Source organism: Erpetoichthys calabaricus, chromosome 17 (genome assembly GCF_900747795.2).
Source record: "Erpetoichthys calabaricus chromosome 17, fErpCal1.3, whole genome shotgun sequence".
Classification (NCBI taxonomy): Eukaryota; Metazoa; Chordata; class Cladistia; order Polypteriformes; family Polypteridae; genus Erpetoichthys; species Erpetoichthys calabaricus.
The window spans coordinates 46,620,240-46,644,533 of NC_041410.2; the positions used below are offsets into that span (position 1 = coordinate 46,620,240).

Sequence of the window (24,294 nt, forward strand, 5' to 3'; positions counted from 1 at the left end):
GGAGAAGACCCCTTGAAACCTGACAACACGGGACGAATGGGCCAAATGACCCACTGACAAGTGCAGAAGTCTCATGGAGAGCTCCAGGAATCGTTTGTGTGCAGTGATTGCAAACTCTCAAGGTTAGGTAACAAAATATTATTAGGTTAAGGGTCCCATCATTTCTGCCCACGCTATTTTCATTTGTGCTATCATTTGAAATATTCAGAAATCTAAAGCAAAGTCTGATTTTTGTTAAATATGGAATAAACAATGATGGGTGCCAATTACTTTTGCCAGTGTCAGTTTACTTCAGAGAAAATTGTGGGTTGTTCTTTTTTTGTGGAGGGGTGCCAACAAATTTGTCCATGTCTGTTGTGGAATATGGCCGGCCGTTCATCCCGGCCAATACCCCCAGGCCGCTAGATGGAGCCCTCCTTGCAATGTGGAGATGCCCCGAATTCCAGCAGGGCATCATGGACTATGGAGTTTTAATACACAGCCCTGCTGGATAACATCGGGTCGCCAGGGGACGCTGCAGGGAGACACAGAGACATTTATTTTTCATACAGCCCGGAAGTAAATCCCAGTCACATGGTTGGAAGAAATAAAGTGCTTCTGGGCTGAAGAAGAAAAGAAGTTTTTACCTGATCCAGAAGTGATAGAAGTCACATGGACTGAGGAACAGAAACACTTCCGGGTCAAGGACTATAAAAGAACCATGGGAAATCCCAGACGGCGAGCTGAGTTGGGAGGCAGGGTAGCTAAGCATCTGGGAGTGGAGGATTGAGTATTGCGTATTGTGGAGAGGAGGGTGCTTTGTGCACATTATTGTCCTAATAAATATTATGTTTGGACTTTTATCTGGTGTCTGACGTCTGGTCTGAGGGTTCAAGGGGTCGACAGTGCCCCTATCTTTCACACTGTATATAAATAAAGTAAATCACAGAAAGACACAATCAGTTGTCTATTGTGATAGTTGAAAAACTAAAATTCAAATTGACGCCTTGTGACATTAACGGGCTCTGCTCTGTTGGGCCCTTGAGCAAGGCCCTTAACCTGCAATTGCCGAGCGCTTTGAGTAGTGAGAAAAGCGCTATATAAATGCAAAGAATTATTATTATTATTATTAACAGTTCAATCTAGGTTTTATGTTCCATATGGACATCTCAGAGTTTACATTAAAATGATTCTAGAGATAGACTACACTTCACATCGTCAACCCATATTAACCTATCAGTATTTAATTTATTTAGGCTCTGCCCTGTATTGTATGTCTCTTGCTGGGCTCATTCACCTTGGACATATAGATAGATAGATAGATAGATAGATAGATAGATAGATAGATAGATAGATAGATAGATAGATAGATAGATAGATAGATAGATAGATAGATAGATAGATAGATAGATAGATAGATAGATAGATAGATAGATAGATAGATAGATAGATAGATAGATAGATAGATAGATAGATAGATACTTTATTAATCCCTTTGCATGTATACTATGATATGACACCTTCAGTATTTCATTGCACCATGAAGCAGTGGGTAGCACCACTGCTACACAGATCCATCATCGTCTTAGGAGAGTTTGCAAATCCAATGTGTGTCTGCATAAGGCCTCATCCAAGATCATAAAATATGTACAGCTTAGGTTAATTCTGGATTCCAAATAGTCACCGAGTGAGTTTAGAAGGGTGTGTGTGCGTAAGCAGATTCTGTGATGGAACCCAAGACTCTTTCCTGCCTTGACTTGGTGCTGCCAATAAGGGCTCTGACCCTACTGCAGGCCCAAACTGGATTAAGCAGTTTTTAAGATTATAGTCAATCCTGAGCATTGATATGGGTAACATTGCTGGAAAATGGCAGGAAAGTCAAAGACGCAAATGTTAAAACATTGAACCTATGGGAAATGCAAGAGACAGGTTAAAATACACTTTTGTACATAGAATTATTTAAAACAAACCATTATTTCTGAATATATGCACTTTTCATACTACAATAACCCTAAAATAACCCATAAAAAGAAATGTCATTTTGTAACCCACTTAATCCGGTACCCAGAAAGGACCCAGAGTGCAAACCCTGATCTCCTTACTAAGAGGCAGCAATGCTACCACTACGTCATCATACCACTCAAAATTGCTCATAAAATGTAGTACACAGAAAATAAAACTGGTAACTTGGAAAACTTTTTGTCTTTATTAAATTTTAGAATTTTGTGACCTCTTGTGCTAACATCGCAGGTAAAAAAAAATAATAATAATAATCAAAACACTTTCATCGCTACTAGCGGAACACACTGAAACTGACAAGGTCTCAACATCACCTTCAACACTCTGCCCTTCACAGCTGATGGATGGCTTTGGAGATCATGAAGGATGCATTGGCTATCTACACCACTTGAGATCCTTAAGGGTGTCTGAGTATAGGAGAATAGCAAAGGTGAATTGACGTTTAACCTTGAGGCTGCAATGGACAATGGGATCGGCAGCCTTTACTTTCCTCGTTTTGTGGATATACAGTAAGGAGCCATCAATTTGTTAACACCAAACTCACAGCCAATAGTGCCTAATCTTATATCACAGCTCCACCTGATTCAAAACTTTGCTGCAAGAGTCCCTACATGAACCGGCAACAGTGAGCACATCACACCCATCCTGCTTTGCTTTGCCACTGGCTCCCTGTGTCTTACAGGATCGAATATAATATTCTATTAATAACCTACAAAGCTTTAAATGGCCTTGCACCAGACTACTTCAGTGCCCCTCTTCATCACTCTGCTCCTGTTTGCCTACTAAGGTCCTTTGATTCTGACAGTCTTGCGCCCCTCACTAACCTGCACTTTGTGGGTGACGGGGTCTTCAGCTGTAGAACACCCAGACTTTGGAATGACCTTCCTAAGTTAAACATCTGCCGAGTGCATTCATTCTTTTAAAAAAAAACTTAAAACTCACCTGTTCAGGAAGGCTTTTAACTTAACCTAACATTCTGCCCCTTCTTTCAGTTACCTCTCTGTCCAGATTCTCAGGATAATTTGTGTGTGTGTTATATCACAAATGATGTCATTGGTTCTGGCTTTTCATTTAGAATTGAACTTAGTATTTTACTTTTTTGTATTCTCTTTAATTATTTGTATATCCTTTATTTATCTATTTAGTTTTCTAAGGATTTGTATCCAATTTTGGATATTGGATATTTGTTTCCACTGCGGTGGGTTGGCACCCTGCCCAGGATTGTTTCCTGCCTTGTGCCCTGTGTTGGCTGGGATTGGCTCCAGCAGACCCCCGTGACCCTGTGTTCGGATTCAGCGGGTTGGAATATGGATGGATGGATGGATGGATGGATGGATGGATGGATATTTGTATCCAATGTTACATATTCCCACCATGAGCATGGGAAAGGTGCTATATAAATAAAATTATTATTTTAGGTTTATCTAACATATTTATATTCTCACTAAGTCACATCACTTGGACTTGGAGCCCAAAGGACGTAATTGCAACATCAAACAATGAATGCACAATTGAGCTCTTTACTCTACAATGGTAGGGTGTTCAAGACCAGAGAAGTGCCTAATGGGATACTAGATGCTCTCCAAACTTAACGCAAATCGCACCTCTCATTTTTGTTTCTCTGTTGTGCATAGCCGTGAAACCCTCAAATTTGCAGAAATAAAAATGAGGTTACTAATAAAATCTCACAAATGCCTGAAGTCATGAAAGTTAAACACACCAATGTTAAGGGGCGACTGTATTATGTTATGTGACCCATTTTATCTCATAATAATATTAACAAACATCTGAACACAGAATAATAAATTGCAGTGCATTCCTTGTAACTTGTAATGTTTTATTTATTTATTTATTTTTTTAAAGTCTTAAGTTGGAGATTGTGGGGGTCAGCTGTACATAGGCAGTAGTGGTGGGCCAATACTCTCCTTCTACTTTCATAGTGCCCATAAGACAATAGACTTCAAACAGGTGAGACCATTTCTGCTTTGTGACAGCTCAGGCAGCTAATAGGAGATTTGCAAATGAGTAAATATCTGCATTTCTATTTTAATTCTGTTATTTAAAGTGATATTTGTCTTTCAGGAATGTGGGGATTTCATGATAGGGATCTGATGTTAAGAAAATCCCTGTATGCCATGATGAAGAGTGGTACTGAGCGGGAAGCCCTGAAAAGACGATGGAGATGGCAGCAAACACAGCAAAACAAAGAGGTAGGAGCAGAAGGCTGCAGTTGCGAGTACAGAACCACAACTGAAAATGTTTTTGTTTTTAAGTAAATGTACTTCAAACACTTGATTTTTAAGTGTGGGAAGGGAATATTTTGCAGAAAAGACATGGAATGTAAATCTGAGTAACGAGTCTGTAGCTAAACTTTGGTTAATACTAGAAAATGAAATCATTCATTTACACAAAGAACTCAAGTCCATAAACCCCTGGTCTTCAGACAACACAGCAAGATGTTTGGGAACAGCCACCCATATACTTGAAGTATGGCTGCCAAAGATGAAAGTTTGATTCATATTAAACTGGTCTTAACAGATCTCAGTCCAAAAAAAAAAAATCAAACCAACAGACAGGCAAACATGGCGGTTTTAATGTCAGGCAGGCGAAGTGGCATCCTTGGGCCCGGGACTGGAAGTGATGTCATTGAATCTAGGCAAAATTTCCTGTGATTGGTCTGTCGAAGAAAAAGAGAAAGAATCAGTGCACTCTGCCATCCCCTGGTCTGGCGTATAATTACCTTCATTTGAGTCCTTTAGCTGCCTCTATACTATTTAATAGTGTCTTTATCAATATCAAGCTAACCTAAAACATCAACATAAGGAAATATCTACTATACAATAAAACACTAAGGTATGTGTGTCCAGTCCCTCAGAGCAATCTGATTGGTCAGTTTGGCCTTAATGATGCAACAAGAGAGGAAGTGCGAGTGTTAAGACACATGAGGAGGAGCAAAAGTGTGTGCTGAGGGAAGATAAAGAAGTTAAATGCCATTAAGTCATTAACTCTTTGAGGGCTGAATATTTCTTTTCCAAAAAGCGCAGTTTTCTTCAAGTGATGGGGACAGGGATGGCAGCAGCAGTCACAGTGCAACGCAGTCTGGTTTGTACCTCATGTCATTATGGGTGGCAGTCTTCATCTACACAAACATGTTCAGGACCACGATTAGCTGGAGATCGATCAGCTGAGCTGATGCCGTTACCTCACTTTCGTTTCGATCTCGATCTCCAGATCACTTGCATCAGAATCAGAGTCCAACAGGTCAGAGTCCAATTCACCGATAATGTACAAAACGCCGGCCATGGAGTATTTTGCTTTGTGTGTTCTCTTCGATCCCTCGCCAGATGTCGATGGCATTTTTGTTGTTGTTCACTCTTCACTACTCCTGCTAGTGCAGGGAATCTCGGTCAAACCAACAAAGCTAACTTTCCTTCCAGCAAAGAGAATTGAACTAAAATGTAACGGCGAGTTCAGTCAACATTTGCAAAATGCTTACTGCTCTCCAGCCTTCCTGCTGACAAAAGTCGACATCCGCCCTCAAAGAGTTAAGATATCATTTTGGCATTGTAATCAAATATGTGTGTGTGTTTCAAGTCCCTAAGAGCAATCGGTCAGTTTAGCTTAGTGACGCAACAAAAGTGGCAGTGTGAATGTGAGACACAAGAGTAAAGGCGCATGCTGAGATAGTCACCTTCAATGATGGGAAGTATAAAACTGGACAAGAGGTGAGAAAAATAATTAGAGATGTGGCACTGGACTTTGGCTGAAAGTGCTGAAGATTTGAACAGGTGGCAGTAAGTTGTACTGAAGTGATTCTACAGAGCTTTAAACAATAACTTTAGAACCATCACCATTATCTCTGTTTAATATTCTACTTCTTATCCCAAATTTAATGAACAACATTTATCACCAGGTCTAAATACAGTAGAAAACACAACTAGAGGGTAAATATAGATTAATGCTAATAACGAAATAGCCCAGTTAAAGAGGCTTTTGTCTTACCCAAAAATACTGACCATTACCAACAAACCTGAGTCTGTCCCCTTTGACATTAGCAATAACAGCTTTGAGGCTTCCTGAGTAAGTGCTTGACACACCTGGATTTGGACAGTTTACCCCATTATTCCTGGCAGATCCACTAAAGCTCTATTACGGTGGATGGGAAACATCTGTAAACTGCCATCTTTAGCTTTCTCCACACATGTTCTATGACGTGCAAGTCTGGGCTTTAGCTTAGCCACTCAAGGACAGTCAGAGTCTTGTCTCGAAGGCACTCCAACGTTGTCTTGGCTGTATGTCGTACTGAAAGGTGAACCGTTCCCCCTGTCTGAAGTGGTGTGCACTCTTTAAGGACTTCTCAAAATCGGACACGTTCATCCTTCCCTCGATTCTAAACACTTTCCTTTTCCGTGCTGCTGAGAAACATCCCCATAGCTTGATGCTGCCACCATCGTGCTTCAGCGTAGAGATGGTATTAAGTAGGTGATTAGCAGTGGATTGTCTTTACCAGACTTAGTTCTTAGAGTTCTGCCCAGAGAGTTCAATTTTTGTCTCATCAGACCAGAGAATCTTTTTCCTCCTGCTGTCAGAGTCCTTTAAACTGTCATATTGCTGTGTGAGGGATGGCCGGCCAAATATTCCGGTCCACACCTCCAGGCCGCCAGATGGAGCCCTCCCAGCAGCATGGAAGTTCCCCGAATTCCAGCAGGGCCTTATGGACATTGTAGTTTTTATAAACAACCCTGCTGGATACCATGGGGACCACCAAGGGCCATTGTAGGGAGGCTTGCAGAGTGCTACGTGCCCTATAACCCGGAAGTGCATCCTGGTCACATGACCAGAAGGAACGACGTGCTTCCGGGTTGAGGAAAAGGACTTTTAATCTGACCCGGAAGTGATGAGGACTTATGGATTGCAGGGCTGGAACCACTTCCGGGTCAGGGACAATAAAGGACTATGGGAAACCCCAGATGAGTGAGCTGAGCTGGGAGGAAGGGTGGCAACACGTCTGGGAGAGGAGGATTGGTGATTAGTGATTGATTATTGTATTGTATGAGTAGTGTGGAGTGAAGGGTGCTTAGTGCACGTTATTATTATAAAATAAATAATAATTGTACTTTTACCCGGTGTTTGGAGTGGTACCTGAGGGTTCAAGAGGTCGATAGGGTCCTCAACTGCTACAGCTGTTATTTAAGGGTGACCTTCTGACATACATGCATGACGCAGTGTATTAGTAGGAATGTATGAGTACTTGGTAAAGCACGAAACCACCACTACCTCATAGTACAGTAATCCCTCACTTATCGCGGGAGATAGGTTCCAAGGCCGACCGCGATAACTGAATTTCCGCGAAGTAGGGACACTATATTTATTTAATTATTTAACGTGTATTTGGATGTTTTTAAACCCTCCCTGTATTGTTTACAACCCACCATTTACTCTATTAAAAACAGGGACAACTGCTAAGCAATATGAAATCGGTAGATAAGTTTACACTTACTGTATAGCGAAGTACACGAAGCAGCTTGTAGGCGGTCATGACGTCGTCGACCTTGTTGCAAAGATTCCTAAAGCAGATTCCATCCAGACTACTGCCTTATTACGTCCACTTGCAACTCGTTTTGCACCCTGGTTAAAGGACACTGCGGCCGTAGATCTTATATGCTTTTCCTCCTTTTTAAATAAAGAGAATCGATGTCCTGCAGCGGTGTAGCTGTTCCCTTCCTTCAACATATCCAAAACTTTTACCTTTTCTGCAATCATTTGCATCTTCTGTTGGTGCTTGGACACGGCCCCTGAAGCATTAGCACGTTAATGATGAATGAGTGAGATGAGACTTCCTGGTTAATGCAACACTCCGTCGCTGAGCCAATCAGCAGCACACAGGAACTTAACTGCGTGCTCTGATTGGGTAGCTTCTCAGCCATCCGCCAATAGCATCTCTTGTATGAAATCAACTGGGCAAACCAACTGAGGGAAGCAAGTAAAAAGACCCATTGTCCGCAGAAACCCGCGAAGCAGCGAAAAATCCGCGTTATGTATTTAGATATGCTTACATATAAAATCCGCGAAAAGTGAACCGCGAAGTAGCGAGGGATTACTGTACTTCTTGTTAAGCAGCATCCTTTGTTTCTTTTCTTATGGTGTGATCTGAGCAGGTGTCTTAGATTGTTTTTTTTTTCAAACAGTCCAAAGACTCTTTGGTTTGTTGAAGAAATTAAACCCAATATGGGAATATATTTCATGTAATAGGGATTCTGTATTTCTAATTGACAATAAACATCACAAGAGTAAAATGGATAAGTGGGTACTGAAATACACAGGTGGATGAATTCTTCTTTTTCATCACTTGGTGTAATTTGTACAAATGAATTGATACGTTCTTTCCTTTTCTGCAGTCTGGTTTAGTTTACACAGAAGAGGAGTGGGAGAGAGAGTGGAATGAACTTCTCAAACTGGCATCTAGTGAACCACGCACACACCTCAATAAGAATGGAGTTACAAGTGGAGGGTGAGTACACATTTGGTACTTTTTCAGGAGGTGGTATTGCAGTTCTTCTGTAACTGTTTGCTCAGTAATGCTCCTGTTTTGGATTTCAAAGAATATAGAATTAAGACAGAAAAGAGCCAGTTGTATAACCTTCTTCCTCTTCATCTTTTCCCACTTCTATGTGGGGTTGATGTGCTTGATCAATCTTCTCCAAACATCACGGCCCTGCACCTCCTCTCTAGTGAAGCCCATTTCCTTCAGATCTTCTTTTACTTTCTCCATCCACCTCCACTTTGCTTTCCCTCACTTTATCTTCCCCTGCACTTCAATTCCCATCTCTCTTTTTGCCCACATATCCATTATCTCTCCTCATCACATGTCTACACCACATCAGCCTACTTTCCTGTACTTTCACAGCTATCTCTCCCACTTTTATTGGATCACTGGTTGTCTTATTTGTTACTCTGTCCTTTTTCATAATTCCATACATCCATCTCAATATTCTTATTTCTGCCCTATCCAACTTCTTCTCCTGTGCTCCCTTTACTGTCCCCATATCTCAGCTCCATACATCATTTCTGGTCTAACACGGTCTTAAACCTTATGTTTAACCTTCACCTTAATTCTTCAATCACACACTACTCTTGATACCTTCTTGTAGTACTTGTAATACTCCAGACTGTACTTTATGATTTCTCTCTGCTACTAATTCCCCATCTTGGGCTACCACTGATTTTGGATATTTAAATTTATTCACTCTTTTCAATAGCTCTCCCTGCAAGCTAACTTTATAATCCTGATCATCATTAAATCAGGATTAATGATGATTTAATATTCCATCTTCTTATTTATCTTCAGTCCTCTATCTTCCAAAACCCTTCTCCATTCTTCCAACCTCCTCTCCACGTCCTGTCTTCTGGTGCTACACAATGTAATGGCATCAGCAAAAAGCCTAAACCAGGGGGAATTGATCTTTTATCCCATGAGTCAGAGGTAAGGATGTAACACTTTGCCCAATCCCAGATGATACCGCTACAAGTCACCACGCTTTTGGCGACGTACAATATCCGTATCGCAGGTGTGAAAGTTCAGCCCAGTTCCAGACAGACACCAAGGACACACAATGTCCAAAAGCACACACATTTATTAAGCAGTTCTTTTTAGCCCACAGCACAAAGCCCCAAATCCACAGTCTCAGCACAACTCAGTCCTTATATAACACTTCTCTGTTTTTTCTGCCTCCTCCACTCCCCTCTCACAAGCTCTGTCCTCTACCTCCTAACTCCAGCTCCCTGAATGGAGCAAGGTGGCCCCTTTTATAATGCACCCGGATGTGCTCCAGGTGCTCCCTGATGACCTACCTGTGCACCAGAAGCACTCCGGGTCTGCCTGCTCCTGGTCCGGCAGCACTTCCTGGTGTGGCGGAAGAGCTTCATACCATGGCTTCTGAACCATCCAGGTGCCCCCTAGCGGTGGCCACGGGTCCCCACAAGGTTGAGCTTCCCAGCTCCATGGTTCCCATGCAATCCCGGAGGGCGTTCCTCTTGCATCCCAGGGTAGGAATTGCCCCTTTCCCAGTCCCCTGCTTGTCCAGGCCTCCCGGTGGGGCAAGGTACCCGGTTGTCTATAACACAGGTCAACTCTAAACCGCCTTCGGACCCCTTCCTGCGATGTTGACATATTAAATAAGAATTATTATGAAGAAAATGATCCAGTGCAACAGACAAAGAGGAGAACAAGTGTAATAAATCAGTTATATACAAATCACGAAAATAAATGGCAGCTGTTGGATTCGTAACCGCACACCCTACCATTCTAACACATTCAGTATACAATTAACATGAAAAGAGAAAATCTTTGAATACCCAAAGTCCACACAGTTCTGCTGCTTCTTAAATTAAACTCTAGTCTTTTTTCCTCTCATTTTTGCTGTGTTTCCAGAACGCGCTACCCCAGAACAATAAAGATTGTTTTCAGCTCACACAATCTTGACCCTCTTAACTGTCCCATCCATTTCTTTCTGTAGCACGTCAATCGGTAATGTCTTTGAGATGGCAACCTCCAAACTGAGAAGGGCTTTGACCTTTAAATAAGGCAATCTTCCAGCCTGGCCATGTGTAGTCCATGCCTGTATCCTCCACCACAAAGCTTCTGCTCAGTATTGTTCTTTTCTTCCCCTTTTCGCGCTCCTTTTTAATAGTAGATTAGCATTAATTACCATGGCAACCTCCCGTAAATCATTGCATCTGAATGTACCTCAGAAAGGTCCTCCCTGTTGCCGTCTGCCCATCATGCCTGTTTTTTTCCTCACACTTTTATATACATGCTTGGGTGGAAACAGAGTTTACATTGAGGGAGGACACAGGGAGATGAAAGACAAGCCAGAAAATATTTTACATGACAGTGCTACATGGTGGCGTAGCTAAGGGGGGCAAGGGGGGACGTCTGTCCCCGGGCGCAGCATCCAGAGGGCGCCAAATTTCCCTTCCCCATTGCATTTTGGCAAACAGGAGGGGGCGCGAAATCTTCAGTTGTCCCCGGGCGCTGAAAACTCTAGCTACACCTCTGGTGCTACAAGGACTTAAAGATCATCCCTAATGTAGATCTACCCTAAATGGGATCTGGTCTTTTACCTCACTCCCTCATACGTATCCTAGACAATCTACACATACGTCTCTGGTCCTCCTTTCTCTCTCATGCACCTCCAGACCTCTTGACATGGCACTCCATCATAAGCCTTCTCCAAATCAATAAACACCAAATGCAAACCTTTCTGTTTTTCTCGATGCTTCTTTTATTCTACAGCAAACTAGAAAGGAGAGATGAAATGAAATAAACACTTATGTTGAAGTTGTTCTGTTTTTATTTGTATGTATGAGGGATATATATTTTGATCAAATTTTATAATCAATAGCGGCCACACCCTTTGACTGATTAAAGACCATTAAATTGGTAAAAAAAACAAAAGAAGCACCTGATTAATAATACAGAAGATAATGCAGGGATAAACTTCCCAGAAAAGCTCAGTTTATGCATTATGGATGTAAAATTTGTTTTCATGTTAACTGAAAATATCTCTTCACATTGCTTAATGCGATGTTTAATGCATTATTGTTTAGGAATAGAAAAGTATCAGCATGCTTTGGTGCCACTTGGGTGTGCAGCCTGTTAACTATCAGGCTGGAATCCAACAGCAGCCTCTCTCACTGCACCAGATAGAATAATTTTGCTTCTTAAAATAAACATCATTAGTTGGCTAGAGATCAGAAAATATTACTGGGTATCTTAATGTGAAGCACCTCTAAGGGAAAGGCTTCTACTCATGCGCCACAGAGATAGGAACAAAATCTAACCAGGACCATAGGAAGGGAGACACCCAACTGAGCAGATGGGGAGTAGCTGTGCACTCCAGTGTGGGTGAGCCAGGGCCAGTAGACCCCACAGAAGTGAATTCTCAGATAATGTCAGATAGGTGTGAAGGACTGGCAGCGGTGCTAGCAAGGAAATTCCACAGGAGATAAATAAGACCCCATTACCCAAAACCCACAAAATGTGATCTGGAGACCTGGCCATTTAAAAGAAGTTTAGGAGTCCAAGCTTACAAGGGGCTGCTTTAGCTACTCTGACTTAGTGACCCAGTAGAGTGAAAATGTAGCCCTTGACTATTAAAGTGGTTATTAAGATTAGGATTTACAGCCCACCCGCTCTTTTATTCCGGTCAGTCTGGAGTTAAAATGTGAATGAAGTGAAGCCTTATTGTCTAATTGTGTTCTCGGAGATTGAGGGAATGACAAACAGAGGAAGAACATGAGATGGAGAGTGGGGTCTTGTGTTTTGGGAGGAAGGAAACCAGAAAAGCCATCCATCTAGACAAGCAGGCCATGATTGGTAGAGGAAGGCACAGCGTTACTATGGGTTTTCTCATGTGTTACTTTCTTTTTCCTTTTATATTGAGTCTTATAACTCTGATCATCATCCCTCTTGTATGTGTTTTGGTTTGAATAAGCCATTCCTTTCAATTGTTTGGCTTTATTCTTGGGTTGAAGATGATGTTGAGCTAGATGTGCTCTCTTCTTACAGTAGCTTATAATATGCATTTTAGCACTTATGACTTCTGTTTCATACGTTCAGATTTTCAGTTTCATGTTGGTAGGTCCACATGACTAATGCACATGTTTTTGCTTTAGAGTAACCTATCAACTTTAATGCTTCATAACATTAAGAGTCATGGGGAGCTGTAACAATTAAATCTTCTTTAGATTAAGGGGACCAGAATAAATCAAACACCCTGGAACTTGGCCCACTCATCATCTCAGTTCATCACACAATAATCACACTCAATCATTAGGATGGACTTTTGATAATTAACCCTGTGGGAAAGTAGAGTATTGAGAGGAAAACTCTGAAAACAAAAAGAAAATCCTTACAAGAAAGTGGCTCATTGAGTTAAATAAGGTGTAACATATTCAGAGACACGGGGGGAAATTAAAGCGACCAGTGTCCAAGGTGTAGGAATAAACCTTCATGGAAAAGGTTGAGTGAGTTGGAGACATATTTCAGAATTGTGTAGTTAAAGTGGAAGCCTTGGTCATTTATAAACTGCTTTTTTTGATGAGATATTGAGGCAGTCAGACTCTTATTTTACCAATCAAGCTTGATGGACTTAGTGGTCTCCCTTTGTTCTTAAACCTCAGCCCAAAGTCACTTCTGGTCTCATTCTGGCATCACTGAGTTAAAGGGGTGGCTCTATAAAGTCTCAGGGTTACTAGCTCAAAGTCCTATGGACGTTTAGAGAACCAGAGGTGTGTGAATGTCATGAAATCAGTTTGTTTTATGGGGAAAAGGTCTTATCAAAAAAAATAAAAATAAAAAAACAACCTCCTGTAAAGGTACATCAGAAAAAAATATTATAATTATTCCATGAACAGCAAGATACATTTCTACTTGTACATACAGTTAGGTCCATAAATAACTTTTTTCTAATTTTGGTTCTGTACAAATGAAGGGATTGTGCTAAAAAAATGCTTTAGTTGCCTCACATTTTTATGCAATCGTTTTGTTCACCCCACTGAATTAAAGCTGAAAGTCTGCACATCAACTGCATCTGAGTTGTTTCATTTAAAATTCATTGTGGTAATGTACAGAACCAAAATTAGAAAAAAGTTGTCATTGTCCAAATATTTATGGACCTAACTGTACTAGATTATTAGACAAATTTTGGCAAGAACAGATCAACAAAGCTTGCCAACCCTTTCCACTTAATTTCTCCAAAATAACATCAAGTCAAGTTTTGAAGGTCCCTAGTTGTTTCCTCTACCACACTACCTGGGATTTTATTCTATAGTTCTCAATGTGAAGAAAAACATTTTAATGTTTGTGCGAAATTTATACTTAACAAAATTCAGATGATGTCTCTATCAAACTAACAGCTTGGATCCACCGTGCTCATTACTTTCATAACTTGTAACACTTCAGTCTTAGACTTAGTTCCTCCTTTGCTGGGCAGCACATTGGGTGCCAAGCCATCGCCATCGAGCTTGGTCAGCAGCAACAGCCTTGGTTTTGTCCCATGCCAAGTTGACTTCACGAAGGTCTTTGAGAAAGGTGTGCCACCAGGTTTCCCATGCACAGCGTGGCCACTTTTGGTAGGCGTTCTGAGGAGCATGCAGAGAATGTGGCCTGCGAACTGACACTGGCATTCCATGACAACATCAGCTAGACTCTTCAGTCAGATCAACTCTATTTCCATTTGCTTAACTTGTCGTTTTCCTCAAAAATTACATCTTCTTTCTTTCTGGCATGGGGTAGCACATTTTCTGTTTCCCAATTTCTGTCACATTTGACAGTTAAAATGCTACTTTTACCAGATAAGCTGTTTAAGCTTACAGTTTCCAGGTTTTTAGAAATGGTGTTGCTGAGGAGTTTAGTGAAGAAACACCACATGAATGTTCATAGGATATCCACTTCGCAGCCCCTAAGAAACATCCTGAATTATAACATTTGGTTTCTTCCTGCTGTGTCTTCATCATCATTTATTACACAGACTTTTCCTTTTATTTTCTAAGGCTGTTACCCTTTCATTGTGGTATTTACCACTGAATGTTAACTGATATCTCACATCATCATGCTGGGCAGATTTATTTCACGTTAGGTTTTCCCCTCATCTTTTCTAACATGCATTTGTACTTCTTAATGGAGTGTTACATTTCTTTGTTTATTTCTGTTTATTTCACTGGTCTACAAAAAAATAATTTTTGTTTACTACTAGGAACTTCAGACCAGCTCTTTATTAAGTTTTTTATTTTTAGGTTTATTAGGTTTAGGTTTATTTGTCATATATACGTTAACACAGGGTCAACATACAATGAAATGTGTATAACAAGAAAAACAAGTCATTCAGCCTAGATCCAGTAAAGCTAAAAAATAATTTTAAAAAAAATTACAAGTTAAAAATAGGCAAGCCATATAAAATAAAATGTGTACATTTTAAAAGAAGTTATAGAGCAATATGAGTTGAATGAGCAGCAAGTACAAATGACAGTTATTGCACAGATAATGTTTTATAAGTACAGATGCATATTCCATAAAGTGCAGATGCATGTTCCAGTCAGTATTCTGAGTGTGTGCAGGTACAGTTTGTGTGGGAGTATTGCAATGTAGGTGTAATGTAAGTGTATGTAAGTGTTCAGGTGTTGCTGTTGAGGAGTCGAATGGCCTGGTGGTAAAAACTGTTCTTTAAGTCTTGTAGTCCGAGCAGCCAGAGTCCTGTATCGTCTGCCAGATGGTAACAAGGAGAACAGCTGGTGTGATGGATGGCTGTGGTCCTTTATGATGCTGCTTGTCTTACGCAAGCACCGATGGAGGTAAATGTCTTCAATGGCAGGGAGATTCTTGCCCGTGATGTGCTCTGCTGCCTTCACCACTCTCTGTAGTGATTTCCGGCTGCTGGCAGAGCAGCTCCCATACCAGACGGTAATGCAGCCCGTCAGCAGACTCTCGACCACACTCCTGTAAAGGTTTGAGGTGATGTTGGCATTCATGCCAAACTTCCTCAGCCTCCTCAGGAAGTAGAGCTGCTGGCGAGCTTTCTTAACCACAGTGTCTATGTGAAGGGTCCACGAGAGATCCGAGGTGATGTTTACTCCGAGGAACTTGAAGCTGTTAACCATTTCAACTTCTACGCCGCTGATGTAGATGGCCTGGTGTTCTCTGCCTTGCTGTTTCCGATAGTCCATGATCATCTCCTTTGTTTTGCTGACATTAAGAGACAAGTTGTTATCTAGGCACCAATTACTCAATGCCAGCACCTCCTCTCTGTAGGCCATCTCATCGTTGTCAGTGATAAGGCCTATGATGGTTGTGTCGTCTGCAAACTTGATGATGGTGTTTGTGCCGTGTTTTGCAACACAGTCATGGGTGAACAAGGAATACAAGAGGGGTCTAAGCACACAGCCTTGCGGCGCTCCTGTGTTTAAAATGAGTGATGAGGACATGTGTTTGCCGACTCTCATCACCTGGGGCTTGTTTGTAAGGAAAGAGAAAATCCATCTGCAGATGATCGTCCCCAGCCCAAGGTCGTCAAGCTTCAAGACGAGTTTTGAGGGGATGATGGCGTTGAATGCCGAACTGTAATCTATGAACAGCATTCTTACATATGTATTTCCTCTTTCCAGGTGGGTGAGGGCAGTGTTTATTGTTAGCACAATGGCATCCTCTGTAGATCTGTTTGCTCTGTAAGCAAATTGGAGAGGATCCAGCGTGTCGGGGAGGGAGGAGCAGGTGTAACCTTTGACCAGTTGCTCGAAGCACTTCATAATGACCGATGTCAGTGCAACTGGGCGATAGTCATTCAGACAGGAGACCACCGGTTTCTTTGGGACAGGAATGATGGTGGATGCCTTGAAGGAAGTGGGGACCACTGACTGCCTCAGGGAGAGATTGAAGATGTTGGTGAACACACCTGCTAGCTGGTCAGCACACGCCCTGAGGGCACGGCCTGAGATGCCATCTGGTCCCGGAGTTTTGCGAGGATTGACCTTTTTGAAAGACCTTCTCACGTCAGACGTTTCAAGGATCAGAGTGACAGACTCACTGCCCCCTTGAGGATATTGTTGGCTGCATCAAAATGAGCATAGAAAGTGTTGAGCTCGTCTGCAAGACATGCAGTGGGCTGAACACTGACTGTGTTTTTCTTTTTATAGTCAGTGATGCAGCACAGTCCATTCCACAGCCGCTTGGTGTCAGAGCTGTGGTAGCTTGACTCCACTTTGTCCCTGTTTTTACATTTTACATTGATTTCATACATGAATTTCTTCCCCTCCTAAAAATTCCTTAAGTGGACCGAAGAGATGATAGTGCTTTTATGAATGACTTGCGCCAATCATACACTCCAGACTGAGAGAGACACTCATCCCCAAACTGATTTTTAACTCTGAGATGGAATGACTCCTTCATTTCTCAAAAATATAATAATAATTTGCTGTGCAACATTACTGTGTTCCTCCTGCATGTTAATTACAACCGTCAGGAAGAGGGGAAAGAGCAGCTAGCACTACTAACGACAAGTTAAATATGCGTGTGTTTGTCCAATACGTCAGGTCCACCTTGAACTCTTTATAAGAACACAGCATGAAAGTTCCTGCTTATAATTGAACGCCCCTCGTAATAAGAACTACAGCATTTTATGAGTAAACTATTTTAGAGCATCTTAAATGAATGTTTGTTTTAGTGTGATTTTTATTCTTGGTGGTGGAGTATATTTTAAATTTAAATATTTAAATGAGCATGAATTCTCTCCTACCCTAATTCTGAGCCCTCGTATCCCATTAATGGGGTGATCCCCTTGGTTTAGTTGATGTGGCATGCAGAACTTCAAGTCCTTCTATTCATTTTTGTTGAAAACGCCTGTTGGTTTACTCTTTATTATAAGGGTGTAATTTCTTGCACAAAATATCTGAAAATGGCATGTTTTTTGGGGGGCCTAGAGGGCCAAAAAATAGAGAGGGAACCCCAAAAAGCTTGACATCTAACATAACTAGACATCAAGATGTCATAAGTGGGGTTTTCTCGTGCCGACCAAAAAAACAAATTGAAGTGATTCCAAAGTGTTTAAAAGTAATTCTTATGAATACTATAATAATACTATAATAATAATAATAATAATAAAAACTATGAAAACTTCCAGGAGGAGAATAATTGCATTGCTACCCTCTGTGTCACCCTTTTAAAATAAACATGTAATAATTAAAAATACAGTAGCATTACATTAAAATCAAAGAGCTGTAACTGAACTCAGTGGGAAGTAATATTTCTGCTTATGAATATATAGATCTACATGAATCAGTGCTGGCTGCTATTTAGGGATTTTGTTTTAATCATTCACAATTAACTGCTTCTTAGTGTTTTCTCTCAGCCATGTGTGATGCAGCTAGATCTTTTCCACTTGGCTTCCTTTGTTGTCCAGTGCTCCACATTTATTCTCACTTTGGTCTATTTTTAATTAAGCTGATTTCAGCCTCACTGCATTCTTTGATAGCACTCCATCACTTTCCATTTCAAATCTGCACTGCACGCGAGTTTAGTTTGAGCTTCTTACAGAGCGAGAGTTGTCTTTGTGTTGTGTTCAGTCGTCAATGGATTTAGCTTTATTCTGTTGCATTTAGCATGGCACCACAAGTCCCCCCACACCGCAAACAGAACATGGGTAAAGTCACAGATGGCAGTCTTCGAGTAAATGTGAAAATTGACAGTTGTGTATACATTGGTCGGCTTTGTCAACAATCCTCTTTACTGAAAAATGATTTATAGTAACTTTGATCATCATCCACTGCATAGACATTGCATTGTTAACATCTCATTTACCGTATTATCTTCAAGAGTGCAAAAGGCAAAGGAGATTTCACACCATTAACTTTTTCTCATTAAATTAGTATCACGTCCATTCACTGAATTGAACCCACGTACCTAAAGGAGCTCAGAGGCTGAACCGGGATATCTCAACTCCAGGCAGGGTGCCAGTCAATTGCGAGTACACTCACCACATGACACTGGGCATGTTGAATGGGGCACTGCAGTGCAACTGATGCTGGAAGTGTTGTTTGGCATGCTACAGCTTTTTTTGTGTACTTCAACACTGTGAAACATTTTCTTTTCCTTTAGTCAAATAAGAAAATGTCATAAAGGGTGATCTTTTTTTATATATTCTATTAAATGCTTACATTAACAAGCAAGAAGCAACTTTTGGATGGGTAAGTATTTCTACACTCAGTTTAGACTGTATGGACAAGTCATGTTTATTTATATTGCACATTTAAAACAGCTAAAAAGTAGACAAACGCTCTTTAAAATAACAAAAACTACAAACAAGTTAAAAAGCAAGAGTGAAATATGATGATAATAATAATAGTAATAATAATTCTGTATTTATAACATGCTTTTCACAGCCCAAGATGGTGATACAAAGCATACCAAAAATAGTTAAAATACATTAAAGGATAGCAAAAAATATTATACAAAAGATTTAGTAAACAGTCTGTTTTTAAGCACTCATAGTGACTGGACTTCTTGGAGCATTCCACACGGTGAGCTGAGACACAGAAGGCTCTCTCACCCATTGTACTCTCACAGTATTTTATAGTGAATATGCGACTCACTGGGGAGCCAGCGTAATTCCCTCATAGTTGGTGTAATATGTTCCCAGGGCTTGGTGTAAGTGAGAACCCTAACATCAGAGTTATGAACATACTGCAGTTTGTTAGAATAAGAGAAAAGGAAAATCAGATCATCATATAACAAAACTAAATTCTTGCAAGCTTGCAATCTGAAAATATGATTACACAACTAAGCACACTTACTAAAATAAAATGTATTGCAATATAATGAAAAAATATGTGAACCTATCTTTCAGTATAATGAAACATTTATTTATTTAGTTCAAATATATATATATATATATATATATATATATATATATATATATATATATATATATATATATATATAATATATACACTTTTTCCACATTTTGTTATGTTACAGCCTTATTCCAAAATGGATTAAATTCATTTTTTCCTCAGAATTCTACACACAACACCCCATAATGACAACGTGAAAAAAGTTTACTGGAGGTTTTTGCAAATTTATTAAAAATAAAAAAATTGAGAAAGCACGTGTACATAAGTATTCACAGCCCTTGCCATGAAGCTCAAAATTGAGCTCAGGTGCATCTTGTTTCCCCTGATCATCCTTGAGATGTTTCTGCAGCTTAATTGGAGTCCACCTGTGGTAAATTCAGTTGACTGGACATGATTTGGAAAGGCACACACCTGTCTATATAAGGTCCCACAGTTGACAGTTCATGTCAGAGCACAAACCAAGCATGAAGTCAAAGGAATTGTCTGTAGACCTCTGAGACAGGATTGTCTCGAGGCACAAATCTGGGGAAGGTTACAGAAAGATTTCTGCTGCTTTGAATGTCCCAATGAGCACAGTGGCCTCCATCATCCATAAGTGTAAGAAGTTCGAAACCACCAGGACTCTTCCTAGAGCTGGCTGGCCATCTAAACTGAGCGATCAGGGGAGAAGGGCCTTAGTCAGGGAGGTGACCAAGAACCCGATGGTCACTCTGTCAGAGCTCCAGAGGTCCTCTGTGGAGAGAAGAGAACCTTCCAGAAGGACAACCATCTCTGCAGCAATCCACCAATCAGGCCTGTATGGTAGAGTGGCCAAATGGAAGCCACTCCTTAGTAAAAGGCACATGGCAGCCCGCCTGGAGTTTGCCAAAAGGCACCTGAAGGACTCTCGGACCATGAGAAAGAAACTTTTCTGGTCTGATGAGACAAAGATTGAACTCTTTGGTGTGAATTCCAGGCATCACGTTTGGAGGAAACCAGGCACCGCTCATCACCAGGCCAATACCATCCCTACAGTGAAGCATGGTGGTAGCAGCATCATGCTGTGGGGATGTTTTTCAGCAGCAGGGACTGGGTGACTAGTCAGGATAAAGGAAAAGATGACTGCAGCAATGTACAGAGACATCCTGGATGAAAACCTGCTCCAGAGCGCTCTTGACCTCAGACTGGTGCGACGGTTCATCTTTCAGCAGGACAACGACCCTAAGCACACAGCCAAGATATCAAAGGAGTGGCTTCAGGACAACTCTGTGAATGTCCTTGAGTGGCCCAGGCAGAGCCCAGACTTGAATCCGATTGAACATCTCTGGAGAGATCCTAAAATGGCTGTGCACCAACGCTTCCCATCCAACCTGATGGAGCTTGAGAGGTGCTGCAAAGAGGAATGGATGAAACTGGCCAAGGATAGGTGTGCCAAGCTTGTGGCATCATATTCAAAAACACTTGAGGCTCTAATTGCTGCCAAAGGTGCATCGACAAAGTATTGAGCAAAGGCTGTGAATACTTATGTACATGGGATTTCTCAGTTTTTTTATTTTTAAGAAATTTGCAAAAACCTCAAGTAAACTTTTTTCATGTTGCCATTATGGGGTGTTGTGTGTAGAATTCTGAGGAAAAAAATGAATTTAATCCATTTTGGAATGAGGCTGTAACATAACAAAATGTGGAAAAAGTGATGCGCTGTGAATACTTTCCGGATGCACTGTATATATATACACACACACACTAGGGGGTTCAACCCTGCTTGCTTTTCTCGCCAAGATTGCCAGCTACGTGCCAGCCACTTCACATCTCTGCCGCTCGTGTTGTGAAGAGAGGGGCTGAATGCACCACAAGAAGATGCGGTCGCTCCTCTGAAACCCCCCCTTAAACGGTGATACAATGGGAAACAAATACAGTTTTTTTGTTTTTTTTTTACCTCCTCTTTGATGCATCTGCATCTCGCGTGGTGCTTCGAACATTTAAAAGACTGTACAGCAGCTGTCTTACTTTTTGTCTTTTATTTCTGGCCCCAGCCATGGTTAAATCTCATGGCACAAAGTCTCATCTCACAGGACATGAGTTCTTGATATTTTTTTAGTTTATAATTTAAAAATGGAATAAGAATCTGAAAATCTAACAACATCACGTTAATCGATAAATTCTGAAAAGAATGATACCAAACATATATATGCAGGTTTTAAAATAAGCCTTATTTAAAGCGTGACAAAAAATGTGACATAAAATCATTGCACAAAATCGTTGCACTTTTAGGCTTAGGATTTTATATATATATACAGTATATACATACAGTTGTGCTTGAACGTTTGTGAACCCTTTAGAATTTTCTATATTTCTGCATAAATATGACCTAAAACATCATCAGATTTTCACTCAAGTCCTAAAAGTAGATGAAGAGAAACCAGTTAAATAAATGAGACAAAAATATTATACTTGGTCATCTATTTATTAAGGAAAGTGATTGAATATTACATATTTGTGAGTGGCAAAAGTATGTGAACCTCTAGGATTAGCAGTTAGTTTGAAGGTGAAATTAGAGTCAGGTGTTTTCCGTCAATGGGATGACAATCAGGTGTGAGTGGGCACCCTGTGTTATTTAAAGAACTGGGATCTATCAAAGTCTGCTCTTCACAACACATGTTGGCACAAACAAAGGAGATTTCTGAGGACTTCAGAAAAAGAGTTGTTGATGCTCATCAGGCTGGAAAAGGTTACAAAACTATCTCTAAAGTGTTTGGACTCCACCAATCCACAGTCAGACAGATTGTGTACAAATGGAGGAAATTGAAGACCATTCCTACCCTCCCCAGGAGTAGTCAACCAACGAAGATCACTCCAAGAGAAAGGCGTGTAATAGTCGGCGAGGTCACAAAGGACTCCAGGGTAACTTCTAAGCAACTGAAGGCCTCTCTCACATTGGCTAATGTTCATGTTCATGAGTCCACCATCAGGAGAACACTGAACAACAATGGTGTGCATGACAGGGTTGCAAGGAGAAAGCCACTGCTCTCCAAAAAAAAAACATTGCTGCTTGTCTGCAGTTTGCTAAAGATCACATGGACAAACCAGAAGGCTATTGGAAGAATGTTTTGTGGATGGATGAGACCAAAATAGAACTTTTTGGTTTAAATGAAAAGCGTTATGTTTGGAGAAAGGAAAACACTGCATTCCAGCCTAAAAACATTATCCCATCTGTGAAACATGGTGGTGGTAGTATCATGGTTTGGGCCTGTTTTGCTGCATCTGGGCCAGGACAATGGAACAATGAATTCTGAATTATATCAGAGAATTCTAAAGGAAAATGTCAGGACATCTGTCCATGAACTGAATCTCAAGAGAAGGCGGGTCATGCAGCAAGACAATAACCCTAAGCACACAAGTCGTTCTGCCAAAGAATGGTTAAAGAAGAATAAAGTTAATGTTTTGGAATGGCCAAGTTAATGTCCTGACCTTAATCCAATCGAAATGTTGTGGAAGGACCTGAAGCGAGCAGTTAATGTGAGGAAACCCACCAACATCCCAGAGTTGAAGCTGTTCTGTACGGATGTATGGGCTAAAATTCCTCCAAGCCGGTGTGCAGAATTGATCAACAGTTACCGGAAACGTTTAGTTGCAGTTATTGCTGCAAAGGGGGGTCACACCAGATACTGAAAGCAAAGGTTCACATGCTTTTGCCACTCACAAATATGTAATATTCGATCATTTTCCGTAATAAATAAATGACCAAGTATAATATTTTTGTCTCATTTGTTTAACTGGTTTCTCTTTATCTACTTTTAGGACTTGAGTGAAAATCTGATAATGTTTTAGGTCATATTTATGCAGAAATATAGAAAATTCTAAAGGGTTCACAAACTTTCAAGCACTGTATATATATATATATATATATACTAGGGGGCTCTGCCCCCTGCTCGCTTCGCTCGCCAACCCCCATGTTTGGTGAACTCTTTTAGGGCGGATGTCGACTTTTGTCGACAGGAGGGGTTGAAGGCGAATGTCGACAAAAGTCGACATCCAGAGATAGGGGGCAACAATCAGCTGTTAATTGCGACAAATCTCACTGTCACGTCACAGGCATTCCCTCTGTGCTTGGAGGAATGCTAGACTCGTTGACTCGGCAACTAAACCTTGCGTGTGCGTGAGTTGCGAAATGTAAACAATGGCAAGATGGCATTGACATGTGAAAAGGGAGTGAAGCAAGTGCAGAAAAGAAAACACTCGGCAGACGATATTTTGCGCATTATCGCGGAGTCGGACTCTTGATTTTTCAGAATCGGATTTTATTGGAAGTGATCAGGAGATCGAGCAAGAGAGTGAGAAGCAGGCATCAGCTGATCAGACACCAGCTGATGCCGCGCCAGCGGATCTGCTGCCAGTTGAGTGCCTTCGCGCAGCCGATGCATCTACGGCAAGGTTCGCATGGGATAAATACACAGACATTGATCCGTTGAGAGCCGATCTGCCTACCGGAGTTTACAAGATGGCATGGCTTGCTGTTGGACACGACAGATCACCAGCTGCTGTACGTCAGGCTGCTCTCTCCTGATGCTGCTTTTCAGCTACTGTCAGACGAGACAACCAGGTAGGCAGAGATTTTTTTGGAATCGCGGGCTGCGTTTGCATCGCATTCTCGTTTTTCAAAGTGGAAACCCACAACGAAAGACGAGATGAAGCGCGCTGTGGCATTACAAATGGAGATGGGACAGAACTGGTGATATAACTTCAGGGAGCATTGGTCCGAATGTGTTTTGTCCCCTGGTGGCTTAGGTACGTGCTGCTGCAGTTTTATTCACTTCTGTAATAAACAGAAGCAAATCCCATGGGGTGAGCCAGGCTATAATGCCATACATAAAGTTCATAAAGTTTCAGAAGATGAAAAGAGGTGACAATACGGTT

The 24,294-nt window shown here is 41.1% G+C and overlaps 1 protein-coding gene across 1 annotated transcript in view; it reads left to right on the forward strand.

Moving 5' to 3' along the window:
* Nucleotides 1-24,294, forward strand: part of otud7a (OTU deubiquitinase 7A) — a 523,825-nt gene that overhangs the window by 382,733 nt on the left and 116,798 nt on the right. Inside the window, exons 8-9 of the mRNA XM_028823137.2 lie at nucleotides 4,081-4,208; nucleotides 8,397-8,509. Coding sequence (XP_028678970.2) covers nucleotides 4,081-4,208; nucleotides 8,397-8,509 — 241 coding nt within the window. The remainder of the gene's footprint in view (nucleotides 1-4,080; nucleotides 4,209-8,396; nucleotides 8,510-24,294) is intronic.